Source organism: Lepisma saccharinum, chromosome 14 (genome assembly GCF_977018435.1).
Source record: "Lepisma saccharinum chromosome 14, izLepSacc3.1, whole genome shotgun sequence".
Lineage (NCBI taxonomy): Eukaryota > Metazoa > Arthropoda > Insecta > Zygentoma > Lepismatidae > Lepisma > Lepisma saccharinum.
Window position 1 is genome coordinate 41,648,778 of NC_139242.1, and position 19,653 is coordinate 41,668,430.

The 19,653-nt window shown below is 38.4% G+C and overlaps 1 protein-coding gene across 1 annotated transcript in view; it reads right to left on the minus strand.

The window, feature by feature from the left end:
• Positions 1–19,653, minus strand: part of lt (vacuolar protein sorting-associated protein light) — a 67,416-nt gene that overhangs the window by 17,022 nt on the left and 30,741 nt on the right. The window contains exons 11-14 of the mRNA XM_083135438.1: positions 15,409–15,611; positions 11,172–11,379; positions 9,631–9,826; positions 3,119–3,259 (exon numbers count right to left, since the gene is read on the minus strand). Coding sequence (XP_082991564.1) covers positions 3,119–3,259; positions 9,631–9,826; positions 11,172–11,379; positions 15,409–15,611 — 748 coding nt within the window. The remainder of the gene's footprint in view (positions 1–3,118; positions 3,260–9,630; positions 9,827–11,171; positions 11,380–15,408; positions 15,612–19,653) is intronic.

The following is a 19,653-nucleotide window of genomic DNA, read 5'->3' on the forward strand; positions in this document are numbered from 1 at the left end:
AAAGTGCTATTCTCCCCCCATATAAATTTGCAGGCTATCATCAGAATTTCAATATAAAAGAAGCAGATACAACTACATAAAGAGTGAAAGTGCAACATTTACATGTCAATTGGTGTTCCTGCTCCTCTTGTAATTTGTACAGGGTGTCTCGCGTGTCACATTCCAACAGAAGTCGGCTAACATATTCACACTCCATTTCCCACTATAGCGCCTCTCCATGGTAGCTATTTGTTGATGAAACCTTTCACCGTGTTCATCGGAGACCTCACCCAATCTGTACTGTTGATGGTAGAAGTCCAAGTGACAATGCAGGAAATGTAACTTGAGGGACATATTACATCCCATGGTACGAAATGAAGTAATTAACCTGCCCACAATGTCTTTGTAATTAGGTGACTTATGATTCCAGAGAAAATTACTGCACACGTCTCGAAAGGCCTCCCAAGCCTCACGTTCTACATCACTCAGCTTAAAAAGAAATGTAGGATCCTTCAAAACGTCTCTGATTTGAGGCCCTGTATAAACACCTTCTTTCACCTTGGCCTCGCTAAGTCTTGGGAACAGTTTTCTGAGATGAGTAAATGCTTCACCATCCCACTTCAGGGTCTTGACAAGTACCTTCATTAGACCTAATTTTATATGGAGAGGTGATAAGAATACTTTCTCCGGATCCACAAGAGGTTCATTAGCCACATTCATCTTTCCTGGGACCAGTTGGTTCCTTGGTGGCTATTTTGTGATGGTGTACTGCTCTTTGGCTCGACTGTCCCAATGACACAAGAAACAGCAGTGTTTGGTATAACCTCCTTGTAAACCGGTGAGGATGGCAATAACCTTAAGGTCAGCACATACACACCACTTACACTGTTCGTAATTTAATTTGTGTAGTACGTTCCGCATGTTCTCGTATGTTTCTTTCATATGCACAGCATGAGCAACAGGGTAGGCAGGATATTGATTGCAATTGTGTAGTAACTCTGCCTTCAGGCTAGTCCGCGACGAATCTGCTAACAGCCTATATTCTTCAGTGTTGTAGTCAAATTTCAGTTGTTCCATAAGCGATGGAATGTCACTGCAATACACCAAATCACCATCCTTTGTAAAATTAGGAACTAGGCTCACCTCTCTTTTTCTGTACATCGATATATTCACATCTCGGTCAAGTAGATTCCATTGTTAAAGTCATGATGCAAGCAACAGGGCCTTGTCTTCGGAAGGTTTAAGTCTCTGATCAGATCATTCAGTTCTTCCTGACTTATCACATGTGGTTCCTTAGTGTCAGACACTGGGGCGTAATTGGGATCTGAATGCGTACTCGAAGATTGTGCAACATCCTGACAAGTCGCAGGTTCTTCGTCTGATTTTTTATTTTTTTTATTTTATTTTTTTATTTTAATTAATTAAAACACAACAGGCGCATGCGAAATTACAGTGCTCAGTGTGTATGAGTCTGATGGTACGGATACAGGCAGAACAACATCATGTGGGACAGGTCTCCTCGTGGAATCCAAGTCAGGATACTGTATTTTATGCTTCGTGCCTTTTCAGAAACCTGTAATATTGGTCAGGCAGAAGTAACAGTCTGCAACATGATCCCGGGGCTCGCGCCAAACGGCATCGATTTATGTGTACCTTTCAACCATCCTTTTAGAGTACGCGCACACGAGTTACAACTTCAACCATTCATTTTAGAGCCAGTCACTTATGGCTCATGGGACATCGTAAAAATATTTCTTCCAGCAGTAATGTTAAAATGCAATATTATTCACATTTTTGTTTTGACATTTATCTGGAATTCTCAAAAAAATATGCGTTGTGGCCGAATTCACTGTTTTTTGGAGTGGGTATTTGGTATTTTTTCCTATTTCGAGGGGGTGGGGTTGTGGGGACAGGGGAAAGAATGTTCCTAGGATATAGTAACAATTCTTGGATTGAGGTAAAAATACACGATTATGCATTCCAAGCATAAACAACACAATTTCATTAAAAAAATACAATTTTTCGGTAATTTTTTATGGAAAATGCCCCCTAGAAAAAATCTTACGTGCTGGAACTTTTTCAATGCGATATTCGTAATCAGCGACCCGAAATCTATAAGGTACACTCTTTCATCCTCGTGGGAGGATTTTCATGCCGATCAGTGTAATTGGATATTAAAATATCTATAATTTAATTACGAAATTCACTTTTGACACACAATGTTGGAGCAAGAGCAAAATTTATTAAAATTCTAAAATATATCAGCCCCAGCTCGGCCGATATCAAGAAAGTGTGGGACCCTAACCCCAAACCCCCTATACGCCTTCATGGCATGATGCAAAGCACCGGGGAGCACTTTACTTATATAATTTACACGATTATTGGACTCTGCGAAAAGTTGTGTAGCATGTGGCACTACCCATCATAGTAACTGCTGGCTGCCACTACTTCCTGATATTGATACTTGTGGTATCAATCAATATCAATACTTCCCAGAAGATATCCTTTCTCTGGAACCAGTCTGTAAGAAGTGTTTGCACCTCTGTGTCACTTGTATTTTCCCAGAATACTGCAAATGTGAAAGCAATAAGGACTAAAGTTTATACATGAGGGGGTGGGGATAGGGTCCCCTACACTTCAGCAAAACTTTTCAGCAAGAGTGCAGTATAATGTACCTCATGGGGACAGATGCTGTCGCTGTCATGTCACAGGCTATGCAGTTCGTTCTTTATGAATCTTCTTAGACAAAAGTACATCACGGTACACTACTACAGTGATAGTCTGTCAGCAAGTATATGTACAATATCATAGCATTTCTTTTGAAATTAGCTTTCTTTCACTTGATGAGGTAAATACAGTGGAACCTCGATTTTGCATTTCTTTCAGGTAGCCAAGGTGAAAAACTTAAAATGCAGGAAAATGTATAACCAGGGAAATTTTACAAAATTTTGCTACGTTGGGACAATTAAGATCGAATATATAATGTAGGACAATATAAAGTTTGGGAATGAAAAATTGGGATATCGCTGTATTGTTAACATTAACAAGAGTGCAAATGCAAAATGTAATATTTTATTTTTGTAATTCCTTATTAAATATACCATTCATTTCATTACATTCATCAAATCTGTTCACAAACCTGGTTTATTGAGAGAATAATTTATAAGATCCTCCCACAGTTCTATATCATCATGCTCCTTGCAGAAATTAATAGCTTGCTCAATGTCATTTAATTCCTTGGTAATCAGGTTCAAGGCATCTTTTGTGCTTCCAGTTCGTCCTAGAATAAACAAATTTATGTGAGATTGATGGTATTTTGATATACAATTGATGAATACTTGCAGAATGTACACGCCCTGCAACAAACAGTGATGTGACAAACAGAACCACGTCCAAGATTATAACAACGACTAGAAACATTAACTAAAGTATAAATTATGTTTTGTGCCAACATGATTATGATTTTGATGAGGCATAACTTACATCACATGTTATCATTTCACTAAGTAGCTGAAGTCCAGTTTAGGTATGTACTTACTATTTTTGCTTTTGCCACGACATGTGGCTTCATCAGGATTTAAGACAAGAATAGTAAAAATTTAAAATATGCAAAAAGTAAAAGACAATGCAGATTGTCCTGTCATTTCTTAAAAAACAAATAAAATTACCTGAATTGAGTTCAAAATATGTTCATATGCTGCTAAATACAATATGATTAAATATTCTCGTTCATTCATCAAATGTCCATGACACATGCTTGTAGAGATTTAATTCTGATTTACTGATAACATTGGTACTCCTTGTACTAGCTACCCAGGGCACGACTGGCCCACTGGGACACCAGGCAAAATCCCAGTGCACCCTCTCGTCTCATCACCCTTCCGAAAACGAACATTTGGCACATTTTTTTCCCCTACTGGTTACAATCTGTCACAGATATAGTAGTGGTGAATTAGTTTTTTTTACTTACATACTGAACTTTTGTTTTCTGTTCCCTCACGAACTTACGCAGGGCCAGCATGACCCAGGCAACTTACCAGGGTGCCACCCTCGGAGGGGAGGTGACTGCCATACTGGACATCCCCCTTTGATTAGCGCCAAAACCTTATTTCTGATTACATAAGCCTGGTTGGTTGTTTGTTTGTGTTTATTTTTAAGTCCACTTTATGCACAGAAAAGCTAATCGACACTGGCCCTATAGTTTAAAGTGGAATCCGAACCACCATGTGTCTCCACCTGTGTGTGGCTATAAAAGTTGGATTAATTGAAGTTACTGCTGCATAACATGTAAAGTATATTGCAAAATCACATAGCAATTTAAGCTAAGAGATTATTGTTATTTTCATATCATTTTGTATGTATTAAATAAGCACATATCTACAATAAAAGTGCTGTTTAACAGTAACACTTAAAGTATTTTTAAAATAAGGATACTATTTTTTGTCATTAAAACCATAAATATATAATACGTTTTTTTGTTTTTTTTATTGGAGGAAGTTGGAAAGTTGGAGGACCACAGTAAAAAGATTGGGGGGGAAAGGTGGAAAGTAGAAGGGGTGCCAAAAATTGATCTTGCCCAGGTAAAAATTTTATCCTTAATCGTCCCTGAACTTACAAACAACAAAGTAAGACTGAGTGGCCTGGTGCCTACTGAAAAAGAACAATTACCAGGAAAAACAGAACACAAAAGAAGCTCATGCTGATTCTACAGCGAGGAAATTTCCGAATTTCAACCAGGGGCATCCGCTCCCCTCCCCCCTCCCTGCTTCTCCTCTGGCACCGCCATTTCTCAATGGCCCTCGCAGGTTGGAAATAAACGAAGATTGCGTATCCCTCTGTACACATAACATAAAATCCACTTTATATGTGGAATTAATGTTTGTGTGGATTATTTTTATACTTTATCATATTTCATTACTTATTTTCCTATGAGCAGTGCGCTATTAGAAAAAATTGCAGCTTAGGAAAATTTCCAGTTACTACTTTCGAAGCATTGGGGTAATACATATAAATTATTTAATATATAATAGGTCTATAACATCCCCAAGGGCCAAGGGCCAAATATTTACAATCTACAAGGGGGATGCAGTAATGAGAGGGAGGAATCCCCCATACAAATCCCATCCTGCTAATAAGTCACGGAAAAAGCATTTTTTTTTTTTCATTTTATGAATTAGAAAACTTACTGAAATTATTAAAGAACACATCCAGGTGCTCTACTCCTGTCTCAAATTAGTGCTTTCAGGCACAGCACAGTGTCTGAATGTTTACATTTCAATTTTTAGCTTGTTGCAAGAAACATTTCTCATAAACGTCTGTAGGTTTATTTGGACAGAATCCCAGCATTAGTTATGCAGCAATAAGAACCACAAGATGGAAAAGGAGAAGTGATGCCATGATAAAGATATTTGTTCGTCTGCATTACTGGACTAAAGATCACAAAAATAAAGAAAGGATACACAAACGTGTTTTCTGTCAGCTAGTTGAAACACTTTTTCACATAAGGTAAAGGTAAAGTGTCCCCTGTGCATAGCACCATGCCATGAAGGCGTATAGGGGGTATGGGGGTAACGCCCCACACTTTCTTGATCCGGTCGTGAGTGGGGGTGATGTGATCAGCATCACGCCCCTGACCGCCTTTACCCCCCAGGGTTTCCCCCAGGTACCCATGTTATTCGACGCTGGGTAGGCGCCGGGGCCGCTTCCACCGTTAGAAAAGTTCCCGGATTTGAACCGGCCGGGGATCGAACCCGGGACTTTTAGCATGGTAGTCAGACGCGTTACCGACTGAGCCACCGCGGCCACACACTTTTTCACATTGACCATCCAAATGAGTGCAACGCAAAAGTGTGAAATTATGCCACAGCTCTTCTGTATAAGTTCACCCCTTTCGATAGAATCATTGATGCAATGATGTGTCTACAGGTTTTTAAAATTACAACTCCCCTCTCAGATTATCTCCAAACGAGGAACTTGGATTTCGTTCAAGCTTGACGATATGTTTCCACTGCAACAATAGATTTGAAGGCTTCAAGGAAAACATTCTTGAAAATCTAACAGGCTGTCACGGTATTCAGTGACATATAAATCACAGTTCAATATTTTTATTAAGTATAATTAACCATATTATGACTTATGTAAGGTGTGAGATTTGGTTTTGTCATTTGAATAGTTCATAAGTATCTGTTGTGAAAATGAAATTCTAGCAACACAACAAGAGTTGGGGGACAGGATATCTGAGTCACATTATAAATGATGTCTGGATCTAATTTCAGGTGGCTGCGGTGGCTCAGTCGGTAACGCGTCTGACTACCATGCTAAAGGTCCCGGGTTCGATCCCCGGCCAGTTCAAATCCGGGAACTTTTCTAACGATGGAAGCGGGCCCCGGCGTCAAATAACATGGGTACCTGGGGGGAAACCCTGGGGGGTAAAGGCGATCAGGGGCGTGATGCTGATCACATCACCCCCACTCACGACTGGATCAAGAAAGTGTGGGGTGTTACCCCCACACCCCCTATATGCCTTCATGGCATGGTGCTAAGCACAGGGGAACACTTTACCTTTACCTGGATCTAATTTCAAGGAGATCAACTGAGTATCCAAGACATAAGGGTGAATTAGTTTTTTGTAGGTGATTCATGGGCCAACTACGGATTCCCAAGACAGACGCCAGAGAGGAGAGGACTTAATCCACTGCACCTACCTGAAGACATGCCCTTGACCACATTGAAAAACAATAGAACCAAGGTTCATGTACCCAGCTGGAACTGAAGTGAAGCTCCTTTTAGCATCTTCCCAACTGACATTTTTTGAATCTGGTATAAAACTGCGAGGCTCCAAGTTTTCAACACAGGATTTTTTGTAGTGAGAGCACCCGTGCACTAGACCTCCGTATACTTATTGTTTTCTTGCGAACCCTCAGCGAGTAACTGCCAGTGAGCTGATTCTCATGTGCTTGATTCTGTGAGATCATATGAAGTGAATTGTTTTGCGAAGCAAGGACAATCAAGAACTATGGGAGGCTAAGAGGATAAGAGGAGAGCGGGACGTCGAGTTCCAGAGTTCTGCAACGACACTGCCACTATCATCTGGCGCGAAGCTACAGCCGAGCCAGCCGACACCAACATCATCGATGTACCATGCCGTGGAAACCGGACGCCACCAACACTATCCGTTGCGATCGTCCAACCAGCGGATGTCCAGCCAATGCCCAAGATGAGAATGTCCAGCTGATGTCCGAGATGAGAATGTCCAGTTGACACCCAAGATGAGAATGTCCAGTCGACACCCAAGATGAGAATGTCCAGTCGACACAAAAGATGAGAATGTCCAGTCGACGCCCAAGATGAGAATGTCCAGCTGATGTCCGAGGTGAGAATGTCCAGCCGACGTTTGAGATGAGAATGTCCAGTTGATGCCCAAGATGAGAATGCCCCGTCGATGTTTGAGAGAAGGAGAGATACGCGATGTCGAGAGGAAGTGAAAGTGCCAAATATCATCACCAATGCCCTTCCTCGCGGCTGACATCCGAAGGAACATTTTTTCTTCACAATGGAACCTATACAACTTTTCTGGAATCTCTGGAGTAGCGACGTGGAGAGGGTAAAGCTTGTGGGCGGGTCAGACTAGGTGGGGAAGGGTGCGGGATGAAAGCAAAGAAGTACTGCACGGTATAACGGCCGTAAAGCAAAATGCTTTCTGCTGCCAATTTCTTCTTTTATTCTCAACAATGGCCAGTGTATTGTTTTACACAAATAATATTGCACGTTTATTGTATTTTAAGAAAACAATGCAATGCAAGAATGCCAGTAGTTGGCCTGTAAATGGTACATAACTTATTTGTTTAGACATGTATTTTTTTTTGCACAACTGCCACTCTAAAAACCCAAAATTTCCTGTGAATGGGCCTTCGTAATGCCTCTAGCGCGAACTCGTCAAAGTCTGCAAATCGTTGATTTCGTTTCGGATGCTTCTTCCCCGGCGTTTCTAACAGGGATGTTCCATCCTTTTGTCACGATTGTTTCACTTCCTTCCGGATATTATAAACGGTGGATTTCCCAATTCCCATCAGGGCAGCTGTCTCCAAAACACAGTAATTTACTGTTTTACCTCGTGCAAATAGGTTCTTGAACACAGTCAACACTATGCAGCGCTCTCTTGATGCGAGCTGACATGTTTAATACAGAACTACTGGAACGCGAATGACCAGTTGTCGACCCCTCCCACGCATCGCATGCCTCTCCCGTGTTCATTGGGCGAGCCACACACCCTTCAACGTGCACCAAGAACACGTTCGCGTTCTCTTACTCCAGACATTCCGGAAAAGGAATATAGTGTAAATTTCCGTACCTAGGAAAGATGAACCACCCGACGATGTAGCAGAATCTGGTAGGGTATTCTTCTGTCGATTCACATCCACGTACGAATGTATTGTTTTGTCAACGCCCTACCACAAAAGCCGAAATCACATCGATTTGCGATTTTCAACGTGACTCAGAAATTCCGAATCTAACTTTCGTGTCTTGTATTTTGAGTAATTGTTATATAATAGGTCGTTTCATGTTTATATTTTTTAATCTTGTAAATGTCAGTATTTTATGATAAAGCTCCTTTTTTGCGTTAAATTCCATTGTAACTTGTGAATGTGTGCTTCATTGTAATGTAATTAGCTGCCCAGTCATTTCAATAACTTATCCACTGTTTAGTCTTTGATTTGCTGAATATGTATGTTAAATTGCTCAGGTCATGCAAGTGAGGTACTTTTCTATTGTGTATTGATATTGTAATTTTTGCTCGCGCCAATGGTTAATTGAAGTATTCCGGCAGCTGGAGCCTAATTAAGTATTTGCATCACTCTGTAGAGGTGTAATTGTTTCAAAGGACGAGAGAGGCTTGTTGTAATACACCCGTCCGAGAAAGTTGGTAAAAATGTCATGCTTGCGGTATTGATGCGTATGTTCATTTGAATGAAAGGTTCAATCACACTGGTGGAAATGTCATTGTTTATACATTATTTCATACATTATATATAAATACAAATACAAAAACAAAATACCAGGAACCTGACACTATATATATATATATATAGTGTCAGGTTCCTGGTATTTTGTTTTGTATTCAGATGTACATGTCATAGGTTCACCACCACCACCATCACTACGGTACCCACCTAACAGTAGTGTTAAGGGAAAGATTATACCAGAAAATAACTTTTTATGTGATGATGCAAGTTTTTATACACTGCAGTAGATTCATACATCACGAAATTTATAATAATTCAGGCATAAAAAGAAAAAGAAAACACCTATTGAATTTTTACTTTATTTTTACTTATAATTTTAAGAATTTGAACATATATTTGCATTAGGTGGTACAGTGTGGCACTTGTTCTTTTGTTATCTGTGTTGGTAACAAACAATCTCTTTAATTTCTTATGTCTACTTTTAATAGACCATATATAAAAAAGAGTATGTGTTAATTCGTTTTTATTGTAATAATCAGCCATTACAATGAATGGTTTCTTGTGAGTGCCATCTTGGTAGTCCAAATCCGGCCCTGAAGCTATACCAGTAACAGTGCAAGCCAAACATGTGTTTATATGTGATTGTGCACTTACACAATGTAACAAAAAGTTATGCTGCTGAACTTACCAAGAAGATAAACCATTTCTGGATAAAAACATCGCTCTTTACAGATGTTCAGAGCTTCTTCAATTGGATACTGGTCGGTTTGGCGTAAAAATGGCAACAATTTCCCTCGTTCAAAATCAGCATAGAGTTTAACAAGTCTACCGTGATACTTCTTGCTGGCTTCTTTCACATTTTTCTTGTCAAAGGCATCAAGGTACTTACGAATAAAGAATAAATATAAATTAACATCAAACAATTTAGTTCCACTTGAAATTAAGAAAGAAAAATTAGTCTAGGTGTTAGTATGCCTGAAACTCAATGATTCAACAGCCCTTTGAGGATACAGGCTTGCTAAATCGTTTTTCACGGGGTGTCTCATGTTTAGGCACTGTTTCCTGACTTTCATGTAGTTGCCAACTGTCCTCATGAGCTGGATCTCCTAATAGACTGAATGCAGGACTGCTATCAACAAAAACAAGATTGCTAATCATCTGGCTATGTGAGACATCACTATGCATATCATGTGTTCACATTTTTACAGCCATAATTTTAACCTGACCAACCTGATTACATAAAATTTTCAACAGGAAGCATTGCTGAAATTCTCTTCCATATATATTAGGGATGGGACAGATTAATCTGTACTCTATTGGTATTGGCCAATATAGGCATATCAGTGTATCGGTTTATCAGTAAAATTACAGACTATTTTACTGATCCAATATATTTATAAATATCTTATGATTTAGTGCAAATTTTTGGAAGTTTTGTTATAATTTTTATGGATAATTCCCATGCGCTACTTTTTAGAAAAGCAAATGTCTAAGTGTGCAGTTTATTTTGCATTGCAGTCACCTTTTATTAAGGAGGTCAGTGAACCATTCATGTTCTTCAAGGTACATTTGGAATTTTATATCGGATCCGTAGAGCATCGGTTATCAATATCTGTAAATTTTATATTGGTACTTTATTAGTATCAGCCAAAATTTCATATCGGTCCATCCATAATATAAATAGATAAATAAGAAGGAAATTAGAAAGAGCAGCCAACATTCTTTAGCTTACTTTACTTCATTACCTTATTTTCATCTCCAATGTTACCTTGACAACACAGGCAAGAAGCTGGCAAAACATAGTATTCTTAAATGGTTTGTATGCTGAGTTTCCTTTGCGGACCTGGTCTTATAAAAGTAAGATTTAATTGGTGTTTTAAGTTCACTTTATGCACAGTAAGGCTAATCGGGCCTGGACCTACAGTTTAAAGTGGGATTCGACCCACTATGTGCCTCCACCGGGAATCGAACCTGGGACTCCTTGAATACAAAGTGACAACGCTACCACTGCGCCATCGAGGAGGCCCTTATAAAAGTAAGAATAAGAAATTGTAAAATTGTACAAAACATTGATGACAGACAAGGATATAGAACTTTTCTTTCAATAATTGACAACACTAATTGGTAAGAAATTAACCTTCTGTTAGGCACACAGATTAAGCAAATGTTGTACCACATAGAAAAGGGCATGTCAAATATAATGTAAAAATATTATCACAAAATACTCACCAAATATAAAAAGAACTGATTATGCTCTAATTTGGCCACTACCACATCTGGAGGGATTCGAGGAAGTGGATCTCGTTCATGATTTTTTTCCAGAAACATATTAATTGCCTGCTCATGATCTAGGGCCATTAGCCCTTCTATCATGTCATAAATAGCTGAGAAAAGTTTATGCTTGCGAATCAGCTGGAAAACATCTTTATGTTTGAGCCTATAAATAAAAGCATAACACTCTCATTAGATATGAAAATGACCAAAACGATTAATTGAATTGAAATTTTCACTAAACTTAGGCAACTAATTTTGATATATTCAGGTAACACTAGCACCAAAAAGAACTAAATATACTTAAGAAAATTATTTTATAAATGATAAAAGTTGTTTATCCTATCAATTGTCTGTAACTTGTTCTACGTAACCAGCAGAACAGATAAGATTTAATAAGAAATGTGCTTCAACCATACAAATAACATTTGCACCTAATATAAAGAGAATGATACAAAATAGCTATTGAAATCACCTCATTAGATATACAGTCAAACCCCGATTTTACGATTTTCAGGGGCCCGTAAATAAAAAACGTAAAATCCAGGAAACATAAAAAGCGGGAAAGCATAAGGCAGGGGTGACACTCAAGTGTCAGTAAGAAATGACTACACAATCGACTTTCTAGGGGTATATTGTATCAAAAATTATTTAACAGCAGGAAAGAAGTATGATAATGAATGTCTAAGGACAAAAGAAAGACGTGCTGTGAAAGTCAATAACGATTAACGGGACCCACTTTCGAAGGTAGGAACGGTGTATGACTGCTTCTAACTGCCACCTATTAGGTTATGACAGACTTACATTACCAGCTCGATCTTCCCAGATATTTTTTCTTGCTCCTTGAAAACAACACAACTGTCTCTATCCAGCAAACAACTTTCCCATGAAACCAGGCTTATGATTAATCAACGAACTCACTCTCTGACATGGGGAGCAGTATGGTCACGCAATAAACTGTGATCGCCCTTCATATTCATTTCGAACCGTCACCATAAAACCACCATTAAACCACAGAGTTCCAGAAGCTTAATTTATATTTATCCAACCAAATCCTGCTAGAACATGACTCTCAACTTTATCGTAAACTTTGAGGACAAGGAGTGCTCTGTTTCCTTAAAGCCGAACGTCTCCCAGGCATTGCGAGTACTACTTACAGACTCTTAAAGACAATGACTACCTCTGTTCCAGTGATAATAACCAATCGTTCCGGAGCAAGCAGACCTAAACAGACTGGCATCTCAGGATGTATCACGAGCTGAGCAGAAGACATAATTTCCACAAGTCCGCCAGCTAGTCTGGCCCCTCGACAGTAAGGTGACAACGCAAAAAATTGCTGGATGGTGAACCCCAACCTTGCTCGAGAACATTTTTTTCCACCACTAGAGTTAAGACAGCCACAAGGCACATATGTTAATTGTGTGTCAAATTGAAGTACTCGCAGTAAACTTGTGAGTATCTTAATTTAATTACAGCCAGATACTTCTTCATCCAGATCAGACCTCGAACAAGGCTCCTTTGTGTATCCGTGCAAGGCTATCATCGCTTCTCTCATCCCTCCCCAGTGCAAACAATTGGGTGGGGCTTAATTGCACTGGCCAATATGACAAAGACATTTTCCTCCAAGTGTGACGAGATGGAGAAAGCTCAGGAGAAAACACAGGGTAGAAAAGGGAGTTTCCGTGCATTGCTTAGAGTTACAACACTCTTCAAAAACAGTTTGTGTGAATCACCCGGAGCTACAAGTCTCTTCAACATAACACTCCTTCGTCAGAAACATTTACTTCAGTACGAATACTCATTATGTGTTAACTTTGTGCTCCCTAATATACAGTCTAACTTTATTGTACTAGTGTTTTTGTGTGTACGCAACGTCGCAAGCACAGCTCGCGATAGTATCTTGTCTTCAACCAGTGCATGATGGGCCTGTCGACTCGCTGCGACAGTCAGCTGTCTCGGTAATGTAGGTTGTGTGGTGAGATGTAGTAAGTATTCGACTTGAATTAAACACTTTCTTTTAACATGTCTCAGTGTTCTGATTTTTGTTAATAATAATAATAATAATAATTACTGAACTTGGCTTGTGATCGAAGACCGATGTTCAAAGAATATAATATTCTTTAAGCACCGGCCAGTACCTGGCCCGTTAACAAAACATACCCTCCACGTATTTGATATTGTACACAGGTCATGAATTTGTATCGTGTATTTTCTTGTAGTACCATAAATTAACGAACATGCATGCAAAACTAAGATTCGAACCCCCATTCCGTTATAAATATGATGTTTCCCGAACAGTGACTTGCTTACTGTACAGCTGCAATTATTATACTAAATACTAAATACAACACCAACATTTTGTTCATAAGGTTCAGTTTATGCATCTGATCGTGTGAGATCTCCCTTTACTCTGTACATTGGTAATTAGTTGCTATTTTTAAAAATCCTGGGTGATTGGAGGGGGTGATCATTTATAGCTGGATGCCAAGCAACTTTATATGTAATCAAAGTGTCCTGAATATGTGCAGAATGGTTCCAATTCAGATTCCACTTTGCGTTTTTGTGGAGGGGAAGGGTGAAGAAAGACACCCCAGTCACACATATTCTGTCCAAACCCTAGGGAAGGCAGCATTTAAAGAGAATCGGTTTGGCAACAGTGTGCTTGTTGTCTGAACCTGTGGCAGAACGATCAGCACATTTGATGTTCATGGGGAATGCAAGAAGTGCCATTTCCCTTCCTCTCCCTCAAGGGAGGCATGACAAATGCAAGTTGTACTCCACCTCCCGCCCCCTTCCACCAACCATGCCTCTTCGATCCCTCCTCTCGCCCGAAAGCCTAACATCTGGAAGTTCAATGTTGCGTCGTGAATGAAACAGCTGCAAAAGCAACATAAAGGAGAACTCGCGTAGTGAACAGAACAGGTTTCTGCCAAATTTTAAGACATCGTCACGGCTCGGAAAACGTATATAGCGGGAAACGGGAGTTAGAGCGAACGGAAAATCGAGGTGAACATCCTATTATTTAACATGGCCTATTGCCGGGACGAACATGACTGGATTAACATATTAAGCGGGAAAATGTATAATGCGAGAACGTAATATCGGGGTTTCACTGTATTAGGAAGGTGGTGATGAATTGCTTAATTTTACTTCCCTTTTTGTGCCACTTTTGGCAAATTTTAGAAGATAGAGATGATTGATGATATGATGCAATTCATGAATGGACAAACATCCATGCCCAGGCTGGGATTCGAACCTGGGACCCTGGCATTCATGCATATTTCGTTTTTGACGAAAACACGAATTGTGAAATAACACATTGTAATGTTAATTTTCCATGTTTCTGAAAAGTGTGAAGTGCATTTTCCTATCCTGTTTTGTCACGAAAAAATACGAAATTAACTGCAAAATGCGAAATAGTCTCTTAAGCACGAAATTTAGAATTTATTTACTGATGCGACACTTTCTGAAGTCAGAATTATCCTGAGAGTTATGCAATTCATGGAAAATTGATTAATCTGCTGTAAATATTTGAGAAGCAAAAATGGACCCCTTTATGCAGGAATAAATTTAATATTATGGTAGTGACATAAACATGTTATTAGAAGGGATATGTTTATTTTGTGTGGTAAGTGCAGTTTTCAAATCAAATTTAGAATTATATTCACAATTTTAAAACCAACATGTCATTTTATATACCGCTTTTCACCACTACAACAGCGAAATTTTATTTTATTTACCGCTTTTGAACCCAAAATTGACTCAAGTTTTTGTACCGAAATTTTGCTTTCCTATTTCCAAAAATATGTGCCTCTATATATTACGCAGGTGAATGAGCCTATAAATAAAAGTATAAAATTCCAACAACCAAGCACATTTAGGAATGAAAAGTGGTATTGGAGCATTATTAAATTTATTCCTGTGTAATGAAGTCCATTTTCCATCCCAAATTTCACATATTAACACAATGTTCCTGGATTGTGCTAAACTCACAGGACAATTTACTTTCTTGTTTAAAAGTTTATTCTGAATTTTTTTTACACTAGATTTCACATCATTTCAGCATGCAGCTGTTATATTAAGTTGATTGTGTGCAGTTTTATGTTTATATTATATCATGATGCTTCAGGCAATTCATGCCACTAGAAATTTTTCAAATACCACACTGACTGTAAGATTCCAATAATTCACTTACTTGAGGTACATTGCTAGTGATTTATCATATTTCATTTCATATGAATACAGAATTGCAAGCGCTTCCAAGAGAATGGTTCTATCAGAATCACTTCTTGAGATATAGTCTACGGACTTGTTCAAAAGATGCTCCAACACAGCATTGACAACTGCTGGTATATTGTAGAGCTTGGGTGACCACTTCTTCACCAGGTTCAGGAATCCCTGCATTACAGAATCAATATGCACTTTATTTTGAAAGTTTACTTAATAATAACCACTTACGCTAAGAGATTTTACAAAAATATGAAAGTTTTGTAATCACGCATATTTTTTTATTAGTCATGATGAGACCATGTTGAGATGAAGTATTACAGAGAAAACAAAAGAAAAATTAATTAGAATAGTGTTAAGTAGTGTGCTAAGCTTCAATTTATACAACAAAAAAGAAACTGATTGGGCACAATCAATCATTTTCTTAACTTTCTACTATTTACCAGACAAATGGGGAAGAACTGTAATATTGGTGGCAACCATATGCGCATTAGTTACATGTGCATTAGAAAAGTTCCATTCCATACATTATGTGAGAAGAAAATGCCAATACAGCAGAACTCCAATTTTACATTACACTTTTTTGCCACAGTATACATTCCATCCTCATGGTCCCAATAAAACAAAATATTATAAAATTTCAGAGATACACATTTTAAGTTTTTTTTCGGTTTCGCCCCCTGAAAAATGTAAAAATCAAAGTTCCACTGTAATTGATTAATCTGTGAATTGTTACTGCATAGGCTTTTACGAATTGGTTATAATAGATTTCATGAAGTTTTCCTGGAGGTGAATGATAAAGAGCTTCTCTCATGATATTGGCCAGATAAGTTCTGAATAGACTTTTCTCTAGGCTTTCAATGTTACTCTCATCTTCAGGCCTGAAGTGCAGATATGATATGACACAGTGATTTTGTGATGATTTCTGTTATAGTAATATCAATTCTGTGACCCTTACTCATAGAATGGTATGTTTCCCTCAATTTTTCTTGATTGATTGATTTATTTTGCTTTACTTTTCTGCCACTTTTGGTTAATCGCGAAGATAAGGATGAGTGATGATATGCTGGAACTGATGAAGGAACACTCACAAATAACACCATACACAGTGTGGGACCTCTGGTGCCGTAGCATGCTGTGCTAACAACTCTGCCATGGAGGTCGGCTGCCCAAACTTTTCTTGATAGAAATTCTTCATTCTTCATGTGTAGGGGTTAGCAGAACGTTCCATTCATCAATGAGGGTCACAGAAATCATCCCAGGGGAGGGAAGGTACCTTCATTGGTACCTTAAACTTTCATTAAGTTTTCAATTCGCAAGAGCCATTTGACTCATTGTACAAAATTAAAGGAGGATTACATAGCCCCTCTCTGATGACTAAAACAATAAAATATCAATAAATAGTGAGTCACAACTACATAAAATATGTATTTCACCATCTTCAAGTTCAGGCTTCCAAAAGGCATCTAAATAAGGGATAAAACACCACATACCAATCATAATTTTGCTCTAAAAGGGTACTTTTGAAATTATTTTTTAGTTGCACATGGCTAGCCTGATTTGACATTGACATGACTTTTTCCAGCTTCAGGCAAGATATCTTGCTCAACTGCATAATCTAGGTATTGTTGCCAGGTACAATAATTCAAAATTTATAGTTGAAATTAAAATTACAGGGTAAAAGTATGATTTATTGTTTTTCACCTGTTTGGATGATCAGTACTTGGGAACATGTTGCCTAAATTTGGTGACAAAATTTTGTACTCCAAATGTTGCTGACCAGAGGCGCAACCACAAATATTTGTCGGGGGGGGACAAATACCACGATAAGCGTACCAATAATAATAATAAAAATAATAATGACATTATTATTATTACTAGTAGCAGTAGTATTAAAAACATTATTATCCACATAAATTATGCAAAAAGGGGATAGAAATCAGTGCTAAAGCATTTATTTGGTCAAACGATTTGAAATATTTTTTCAACACAGTCAATTTCACATTAGCTAATGATGGAAAACAAGCACACAAACTGTATTTTTGAATGGCAGAAAATGAATGAGAAATGCATTCTGAAGATTCTTTTTTTACAGTATAACATGTATAACTTTCATGTACAACATATGTTTACACATATGCAACATGGAGCGACATAAAATAAGAAAATTCATATGCAACATGGAGCAACATAAAATAAGAAAATTCATATGCAACATGCTAACACTATGACCAATCAGCATTGGGCATACATGCCCACACACAAATAACCACAGGCCAACCTAAGTACAAGGGCCATTAGGCTGGCATCAGGGAAAGCTTGTGAGAGCTATTTTCCCAGAAACTTATACCCCCCACCCCCCAATTAGAATCATGGGTCATGTTTACCAACCAGTTGTCACTCATGGGAGGGGTAGAAATGCTTTATTTTTAAAGAACCAACCATTGTTAGGCTAACAGTAGCCATTTTGGAGAACAAAAACCATGTGCTCCAAATCACATGTTTACTAAATCTTTTATTCTTTACTGAAAATCAGAGATAACACTCACCCATAGGTAAAATAATGCCTAATTTGTTAAAAGTAAACTCATTTGCAATTATCTGGCATAACTAAGCCAGAAAAGCTGAAAAAAAACACTTTTGTTTATGCTTTTTAAGCAATTGATAACTCTGCCATCTGGTGGGAGAAAGTGGCAATTCTCCCAAAGACAAGGAAAGATCTCAAAGGACTCCAGCTGGCCAATGAGAAGCCGTCAAGGCTGTGACGTCACAGAGGAGACTTTCAGATGGCCTATTGTGTTCTGAGCTTGCTAGTCAAGCTCACTTGTATTACAGACCCACCTGAGAGCAGGTCAGCTTGGGAGTTGCTGGTAAAATCCAGTGTGAGAATGGCCACCTGTGCCAGCAACAAAGGATACATAAAGGGAAAAGGGATCTAAGGTCCTGTTACAGTAAACACAGGCCTAAGTGTGTGTGACCAAGTGGGATATTGTGTCCACACGTGCATTTAAGGATCCCAGTGAAAATTCAGCAAAATAGCGAGTTTTGTGTCCCTTATCCCATGTGGAAATCCAGAACACATGGTCGGCAGAACTCACGCCATAGAAGCATCCATAGGATATCAAAGAATATCCAAGTTGTTCTTAGCCATCCATCCAAGAAAAGCCAGAAAAACTAATTTATCACCCCCCCCCCCCCCAAGCCTTTGTTACGCCAAGGAAGCACATAATAGTAATTTTTTAGTGTGGTGTACCACAAATTTGTCCATGTGTCGGGATGTGGCGATAAAGAGTGAAATAGCGTGTGTAAGGCCCCAGGTATGAGTGATATAGTGTGAAAACGGCTGATCTGTAAGTACAAAATCTTTTGTATATCTTTTTTGTGTCTTGTACAGTGAAGTGCTCATGTTTGGTGGCAGCTATGCCACAAGCGATGTTCTTTTCAATGAATAAATATGTCGTTTAAAGGTGTCTGACCTTCTATCATTTTAGTGAATCATAAGCCTATTAAGCCCTCCTCTAGTTACCGATTATTAAAGTTAGGCTAAAGTTCGTCTGTTGCTTAACAGATATCTCAGGGGATATCTGTTACTATACGGAACACCACATGTGGAATAGGGTCTGCGTGTGGCCGCGTAAAGCGTGGTTCTCTTTTGTTTTTGCTGTTTTTGATATATTATATATTTAAAGATAACCTTTTGTATAACCAACTTTAAAGCAACGTAATATAACCGAAGCACACCCCCCAATAACAAAAACCAATCCCCCCTTATAACACTAAATTGTGTACATATTCAATACATATTAAATAAATACATTACATTACAGAAAACAATTACATTGCGAGTGAAGAGAGCTAGAAAATTTTTAGATCCAATTCTTGCAATTGAAAACAATATTGATCTAATAGGGCCCAAATAATTGGTCTTTTTACATTCTTCTTAATAATAATAATAATAATAATAATTTGTTAAAAACACTAAAAAACACACAAAGAGCACAATACAAACACTTTAGTTTCCAAGCTTTCAATTCCTTCTCGGAATCAACATCAGGGCTGGTCGAGGGGAGACGGAAAGGACACGGTTGAAGTTCCGCTGGCGCTACTCGTTGTGTCTGCCGGAAGATGTTGTTGCGGTCTTGCAGTGTTGGTAAGTTCTTGTATGTTTGGATTGTTGATTTTTAAGTTTTAATGTGTTGTACCATGATAAATA